Here is an 8,609-nt window from a genome sequence, read left to right as displayed (position 1 = left end):
GATTTATTTATCTTTTTAAAATGAGGCGAAAAGGCTTTCACAGCAGGCTCACCTCACAAACAGTAACAACCATCACAAAAAGTTAAAATTAACTGAAACAGGATTAATTAAATTTTGGAACGATTATTATGTAAACTGCATTTGTAATTCCAGCCACTTCTATAAGTACAAATGTTAATTGCTATATTTGTGTCCAGTGGTTTCGATATAAATCCTGAGAAACCGTAGTGAATATGTTGACAACGGCTGAGGCAATAACTTGTTCTTTACAGAGTTTCCCCTCTTCAGTTTGTTGATCTCTCAAGAAAGGGATACGGTAAACATTTATAAACATTCGTGACGTCTGTTTCCTTTACAAAAATGTTTTCTTCTTGATAGCGCATGTCTAGGTTGCAAACAAAAGAACTTAAGGCGTTAAGCTCACTGAAATGGATGGCTACAATTCATCATTGGCTGAACCGACTGAGAACATGAGGCTTTAGCATGTTTAACTGCGTTGGGTTCTGTATGCCTAATTGTGTGATGGATTATGGTGGGAGAATATAAGTGGCTAATCTATCAATCAAAACTCCCATCTTTGCTGTACTGGCAGCGAGTATGCAGCACAACTCAATTATATCCGGTCATGTTTCCCCGTCTTTCATTTTGCTGATGTACCTATGCTCATTTTGCTGTGCTGTCTGAGGGACTCTGTTTCTGAAGGCACGCCTTTAACCAATATTGCACTGCTAGTACTTGAAGGCTGAAATGCAGCTCTATCGGCTGGAATGTTCTGCCCTCCAGTGGTTTCTACCTTGCTAGTGGAAGTGACAATTTCAGCACTGTGGACAGAGGATAGTTCATTTTTGCAGCCACAGGCTTGTATTAGATCGCACTGCACGGCTGCATCAGATTTTCCTGTTTCCCAAGCACATTTCTCGGTCTGGGACCAAGCATGATGGCTGGCCTTAGAACGTGCATGTTTGGTTTTAAAGGATGCATGTGATATGATTTGCGGAGGAAGAGCTCTGTCATATTTTTTTAGATCAACAGTTGGCTTTAGCTGGGGACAAACGTTGGCTCCATCCCTAGTTCCGTAGTCGTGATGAATAAAAGGCATGTCCATTGAGTGGCAGTGGCAGCGTGACCTTCGGCTTCCTAAAACTGCAAGTCCGTTCCCATCATTTCTTGGAATATAGTTTTTATAATAGGATGACATATTTCCATCTTGATCTTCCTCTGCAGACTGCCAAAATAGATTGTTGTCAATTTTCATTTCTTTATGAATGAATCACTACTCTTGTTAATTTCACATAGAAATCCCTTTTTTGTTAGTCATACAGCCTTGGAAAAGTCAACCCTCATACAGGTAGCACAGCGTACTTGTACAGCGGGGCAGAATCAACATTCCCACTTCTAATCTGCAAAGCTGGCCAGATATTCTTGCTGTCCAGTGTTATTCAGATCCAGTGCAATGGGCTGGATTCATTAATGAACTTTAATATACAGGGTTACATAAGAACAGCCCTGCTAGATCAGACCACTGGTCCATCTAGCCCGGCCTCCTGTTTCAACATCAGGCTAAACAGTTGCCCTGAAGAGCCAATAAACATGACACAGAAACAAAGACCTCCCACTGATGTTGCCCCCTGGCACTGGGTTTCAGAAGTTTATTGCCTCTGAATATGGAGGCGTATTCCCTACAGCGAGTGGCCCACGAATGGACGTCTCCTCTATGACTCGGTTTAACCCCCTTTTAAAGCCATTTGTGCTCACAGCCATCACTACCTCCGCTGGAGGGAATCCCACAATTTAATTACTCATTGAGAAGTATTTCCTTTTGTCTGTTCTAAACCTGTTACCCATCGACTTCGTTAGGAGACCCCAAATTCTAGCATTACAAGAGGGGGGACAAAGCTCCCTCTATCCACTTTCTCCATCCCATGCATATTTTTATAAGCCTCTATCAAGTCGTCCCCCCAAGGCTTCTTTTCGCTAAACTTAAAAGTCCCAGACTCTTCAGCCTTTCCTCATAGGAATCCTGGGACTTGGGATGTGTTTGCATGAGGGAAAGCATGTCTGATCAGGGAAGGAGGGAGCCACTGGTCTTTGTGGACTTTTCACTGACGCTTAAGTTCCATACAGGATCCCTCAGCTGCAGCTTTTGGGATCATGATCCCAAAGGTCAGAGGATACAGGAAAGATCCTTTCCATTAGTGGAGTCCTGTTTTACCAGCTTATGGTAATTCTACTTCTGTATCCATTTCTGATAAAGAATCCTTCTGTTCAATAAGACACTGCATGAAGCAGAAAATTACCCTGCAAGTGAATTTTTTAATGGGCTGCTATAGCCAGAGATGGATGATGCACCCGTACCAATAAATTTAATGTAAGGCAATGCCTTTACCTCATCAGATGTGGTGCTAGCACATTTCTCTGTTTGCTCTGGAGAATAACTGGGGCACTGGCTGCTCAGCTGAGGTGCCTCATCTGAAAAAACAAAAGCCAACTTGTACAGAGAAACTCTACGCCACCAACAAATCTGTCTGAAATAACATTGATCCTCTGTGCAAACAGATATGAAATGTGCCCTTCTGTGTTAGACTGTTCTCATCTGGGATTAGACTGGGGTTGCATTAAACAGATATCCTACTGGCCTACACAGCTGCCTGCTCAGACTGTATCATTTTGCTGGAAACCACTTTGAGGCGCTGATGGTTGAGCATTGGGCGGGTGTGTGCGTAAAAACACAATTCCTTAATTATTTAGTTATAATTTTAGATTATAATTAAATCTTAAGATGCTTCCTCTTTATTTTGGTGAAGTAATCACAATTCAACGGAAACGTTTATCTTGACTCAAGTATCAATTTTCATTTTACGTGCTCAATGGACAATTAAGACAACTGGGAAATGTGAAAGCGATACTGACCATTTTCTCTTGCAGGATTTGAACTCTGACTATAATTACTGCAAACTTCCTCTTCTGTCTTTTGGAGAAAATAAAGACATGAGTATAGATTTATATACAATATTATTTTTCATTGGACTCCCATTATCTTTCTACCATGGTTAAAGGTACGAGGTTAGTCGCTCACTTGTGAAAATGGCCTCTCCTTTTCAACATCACGAGTCTTACACCAAAATAAGCCTACCCTGGAACTGAGTCTTCCAAGGCTAAATGTGCCCAAGGATCTCGTTCACCTAAAGCTCCAGGTGGTTTGACTTGAGCTTGATTGTTGCCGTGTTGTAGAGAGAGCTGCCAAACTGCCAAGCCTGGTGTGCAGAAGACCAAAGACGCACAATTCCTTGCACATTCATATTCTGAAGAGAGGAAACTTTATACTCAGGGTTGAACAGCAGGATTTGAGTCCAGTGTCGTCTTAGAGACCTACAAGATACAAGGTGGTTCAGGGATCTCCACTCCTCCTTGTGTCTGCAGAAGATAACTTTGGCTCTCAAAAGCTTATACCCTGAACCTCTTGTTGGTGTCTGAGGTGCCACTGGACTCAAATCCTGCTGTTCTACTGAAGACCGACACGGCGACCTACCTGAAATTATACTGAGGGTTTGAGCACTCATGTGCATTCTACTCTGCTGTGGAATTACAAGGCTCTGCTCCAGCTTCTGTTTGCCGCCAATGGCCTTGTGAGTTTTCTCCCCAATCTCCACCCGTCTGGGATGTTGCTCTGCCCTGGCCTTTCCCAGACAAGCTAACCTTTCATCTCCTGAAGGAACCATCGCCTGCCCATTCTCCTTCCCTGGCGTCTCTCCTACCGTCTCTGCTTCTACCATGCCTTATCTCAGGGCTCAGGACCGCACAATGACATCACTTTGGGTTCGCTGGAACAAGGGGGGAGTTTTTTAAAGTTTAAATTGCCCTCAGCGAAAATGGTCACATGGCCGGTGGCCCCATCCCCTGATCTCCAGACAGAGGGGAGTTTAGATTGCCCTCTGCGCCGCTTGGCACGGAGGACAATCTCAACTCCCCTCTGTCTGGAGATCAGGGGGTGGGGCCACTGGCCATGTGACCATTTTCAAGAGGTGCCGGAACTCCGTTCCACCGCATTCCAGCTGAAAAAAAGCCCTGCCTCATCTTTGTCTTCCTGTTCTGATGAATGAAATTAGGAAATGTCTGACCTTCCCAACCTCTCCTCTATGAGAGAGACATAAAAATACTGAGCTGATTGGGAAGATCAGCTCTCAATATCAAACAAGAAAAAATAGGCTCTTGGCTCAAATGAAAGAAAAACACTTAATGAAAGCTAATACTGAGTTGAGTGGCCTGTGCCTCCTCATGAAGTACAACCTTCATATTTGGCGTAAATTCCTGGGATTTGCTCACTGATGGGCGGCAGTCATCTCTGGGTTAGTAATAGTTTCCTGCTTCGTAATTAACTCCCCCAACAGCTGATTCACAGATTTCAAAACAAGTCAGCTGCCAACTTCCGTACCTTCAAAAACATTTCCATTTTTGCTTTCCTCTTAGAAGCCAGCTAAGCTCTGGCAGAAATCGCTTTGCACAGAACTTTATATATTTTTATCATCTTGAGGGTGGGGATGGAAACAGGAAGCAAATGGACAAAATGTTTCTACTTCTGTCTGTCATCGGATACGCATAAAAAGGGCCAGATCTACTCTATGCACAGAACATTAACATTCCACTCCAAGATGGTAACCCACGTTATCTGCCAAGAAAAGCTCTCTTGTGTATCTTGTGTATTTTTTACTAATCGAGCAGATATTTCCATACAATTTATAATTCTGAATTCTTCTAGAATTTCATTTCTGCTAGACGTCTTCTAGATTGCCCTCTCCAGAGATAAGTGCTAGAAAAGGAAGGAGCAAACATAGCATAGGAAATCCCATTCTGCCCCACCTTGTGAATTTCAATGACCTTGTCCATACCCTTCCAAGCTCATCTTCCCAGCCGTAGAGTGCAGGTTTGAAAATAATAATGATAGCAGCAGCAATAACAATATCATCTGACATTCTCAAAATGCTCAATTCTTCCGCTAAGTAAGTCCACATTTGGATGGTGTGATGAAAAGCTAAGTGCACACAGCAACATTCCCCAGTCACACGGGGTCAGTCCAGGCCTTTTAATCAATAGACACCAGAAAACTGCATTTGTTTACTGCAAGCCTTTTCTACTGATCAATAGAATCGCTGCAGCATTGAGCAACTGGTAAAGGACGCTGAGCCATCTGGCTGTAGCTTCTTGCTATACAAACCTTTCCAGAGATTCTTTACTGTTATCTGAAGCCACCTCACAGCAGCACTGGCCTCCTACAGACTTAGAAAGCCTTGGGCAAGGCCTCCTAGGGCTTGTAGAGTGTGCTCAATGTTGTTTTTTGGTATTGTGCCTCCTCTTATACTATCACTTTATCAACTGACTGTCCCTAAATACTGGAGAGCTTTTCTTTTGGCTAGGTTAAATGTTTTTCCCTCTGCTGTTTTGCTGGTAAGATTCTGAGTATCCGCTTATTCAGATAGACTGTGTCCCTGTGGATTTGGTGCAATTGAAACATTGGCTCATATCCTCTTTGATTGCGTGGGGACTTTGAAAGATCTCTGGATTTAGCCAGTGATTGCTTCTGGTGATTTTCTTGCATCTCTGGCTTTTTTTCTAGCTTTCGGTATAACATTGGCTGTGGCAAAATTTTTGGCTGCAGTGGCTTCAATTAGTCTGATTTATGTTGTCAGAGACTGTTGGGTCATCAAATTATTTGAAATAAATATATTAAAAACGTAGACAAGAAGCCTGCTGTTTCATACCTATTCTACCCCCTGCAGCATGGAGCAGGGCCTTACAAAGAATGCCTCTCTCCAGAGATAAGGAATTATAGGTGCCACAACCAGGGCTCGTTTTGAGGGGGAACGCACAGGAACGCAGTTCTGGCAGTTCCCCAAAGAGGTCCCATGTCAGGTGGCCCCGCCCACCTGACTGCCATTTTGGGCCCATTTCGTCCTGGATTGGGGCCATAACGGCCTGGATTGGGCCTCTGACGGGTGGCGGATCACTCTCCTGTTCAGCAGCGGCCCAATCCTGACCTTTTTGGACCCCTTTTTGGCCATTTTCAGCCCCTTTTTGCCATTTTGGGCCCAATTTCGGCCCTGAATGGCCAGGATTGGGTCCAAAACAGCCAGGATAGGTGATGTCAGGGGGTGTGGCATATGCAAATCAGGTATGCTAATGAGACATTTCCAGTGATGGCAAGGGGTGTGGCATATGTTAATGAGTTCCTCCAGCTCCTTCAGCCCAATTCTATAACCAGGGCTTGATGCATCACTAAAATACAAGCAAGCTGCTGCAACTGGTAGTCCCACGTGGTGTTTTCTCAGTTCCGCCCAGAGTGTGCAGTGGCACTATGCTGTGCATTTCCTCATCCCACAGCAAGGAGTTGTGAATGCACAACACAGTGATATCCTGTCATTTCCACCCATAATTATACATTAAGGGCAGAGAAAAAGACCTTGACACAGGCATATGCCAATTTGGGAAGAAAACCCATGTTTTTTCAATCCATTTTCTGGGTTCCAAAGTCAACCTGTGACACTGCATCAGACATAAAAAAATGATGCTGTCACCTAAAACAAATCCCTCAAAAAGAGGGGGGAAAGAGGGAGAGTTAAACTACTTCAAAGGGGTGTGCAATCCGGATCAGGATTTGGGGGGAAAGCTGAATTTTCTTGAAAAATGCCCTCCACCCCCTGGATAGCCCTCAAGTAGTTTTCCCTATTGGGAATAATGGCCAAATAAATCCAGGAATCTCTGACCTGTCTTAACTGAATCAGAGGATCTTTCCCAGATTTCAGGAACCCCTACCACTTCAGTTCAGATAATCCAAGGACAAGCAGATACTATCATTTCACAGTCTTTTCTGAAATGCCAGTCATATATTTTGCTGCATCTATGGATGCCCTGTTAAGGCATTCTGCTGATTTTCTGCTCTGTCATCAGTGTCATAAGTAACCATGTTGGAAATGAAGGTGAAAGAGGCATGTAAGTTACAGTGTTGACATTTTTGGAAACTACTCTTAAAAAGGCATTGCCCAAAGAATTCGGCTTGGCACTCGTTTCTCAACTCCACCAACAGTTACTCAAACCATTTAGGATTGTAAAGAGCCCACACAGCTTCTTTGAAGTAGAGCTGTCGGCAGAAAAAATGTCTGTCCATTTAACAGAGACATAATGTGTAGAAACAGGCAGTTAAGGTTTTGCATGGCATGGAGGTAAATAACCTCCCATTAAGCCTCTATTAAAAGAAAATGCTATTTTTTTCTCCACATGGTAACCATACTTTGGAGAGTTTCCTGCTGCCCACAGAATCCCTGGTAGAGGGACATTTATTTATTTATCTCCATGTTTCAGTATGAAATAACAACTGAGAGCCAAGCTACAAGTGACAAATGACACTTGCCTGGCAAGTGAACAGACTCACGTGTGTTGGTTGTTGTGGATTCTACGAAATGTAGAATGTAGAACAGACTCACGTGTATTCCTCCCTGTTCGCTTGCGTTCCACTTGCGCTATGTGATCAAGTGGAGCGCAAGTGAATGGCAAGTGAACAGGGAGGAATACACATGAGTCTGTTCACTTGCCAGGCAAGTGTCATTCGTCAGTTGTAGCTTGGCTCATAGTAGCAGATGATTAGCAATACTGAACACATGGCAAATTGGCCTAAAGCTATTTACACATAATCTTTCAACTTAACCTACCTCACAGGGTTGTTGTGAGGATAAAATTGAGGAGAGGAGAATGATGTAAGCTGCTTTGGGTCCCCACTGAAAGGGGAAGGCAGGTTATAAATGAAATAAATTTTAAAAATACCTCGAGTCCAAAGATATGCAAGTGATTCAGATTCGCTTCTGCCAGGACACTTTTTCTGCTGTAAAATATAACACCAAATATAACTTCCACTGCTATTTTAGTCTCTTCTGATCCTCAAATCGAAGTTTAATATAACAATAACAATAGATGATGCTGTTAGTATACTGATGTAATATACAGTAGCTACAGTCTATTTAAGCCTAGCATTGACCTAATTAGCAGACGTAGCTTAGAGGACACTGAATTTCCGGATCTCTTTTGAAATCCTGGAGATCTTATACAAGAGACTCTAATCTTAAAGCATCAGTTTAGTGTGCCACAATAACTGCAGAAGTAAAAAAAAATACAAACGTTTGCAAAATGGAAACGTGCAACAGGACCAGAGATTATTAAATTGTGAGACAAACTGTGGGCCAGATATTAGCACAGATTCATTGCCCCAAAATATATTTGCTTCCATGAGTCGTGTACATTCCCTGTTCTCATTCTTGAGAGTGATGGTTACAATGTCACTTTCCAGGGCTGCTACTTCAACATGAAAAGAAACTGAACAGGTGTTTCGTGCTGAAAAGGAATGATAGATGTGTGCCAAAAAACTAAATTCTAACATCCCTCCATCCTTAGAGTAATCATGCTGGTATTTAATCTGGATTCTCTGTTGCAGTTCCAGCTTGAGGTCGCAGATCAGTAGAGATCTCCTGGGGGCAAGTGCACAACAGTTGCTTAGTAGCCTGGCAAAGCTACACCAGCACAACACAGACTGCAACTCGGAAATTAAGGTGAAGGTTCCAGTTACT

The 8,609-nt window shown here is 43.1% G+C and overlaps 1 protein-coding gene across 1 annotated transcript in view; it reads right to left on the bottom strand.

The window, feature by feature from the left end:
• Nucleotides 1–640: 640 nt before the first annotated feature.
• C9H12orf40 (chromosome 9 C12orf40 homolog) overlaps nt 641–8,609 on the bottom strand; it is a 32,337-nt gene continuing 24,368 nt past the window's right edge. Inside the window, exons 8-9 of the mRNA XM_054987794.1 lie at nt 2,387–2,469; nt 641–1,225 (exon numbers count right to left, since the gene is read on the bottom strand). Of these exons, the coding sequence (XP_054843769.1) occupies nt 641–1,225; nt 2,387–2,469 (668 nt within the window). The remainder of the gene's footprint in view (nt 1,226–2,386; nt 2,470–8,609) is intronic.

Source organism: Eublepharis macularius, chromosome 9, assembly GCF_028583425.1.
Source record: "Eublepharis macularius isolate TG4126 chromosome 9, MPM_Emac_v1.0, whole genome shotgun sequence".
NCBI classification, from domain to species: Eukaryota; Metazoa; Chordata; class Lepidosauria; order Squamata; family Eublepharidae; genus Eublepharis; species Eublepharis macularius.
The sequence above is the reverse complement of the archived record's forward strand: the minus strand, read 5'-3'. Positions and strand labels throughout refer to the sequence as shown.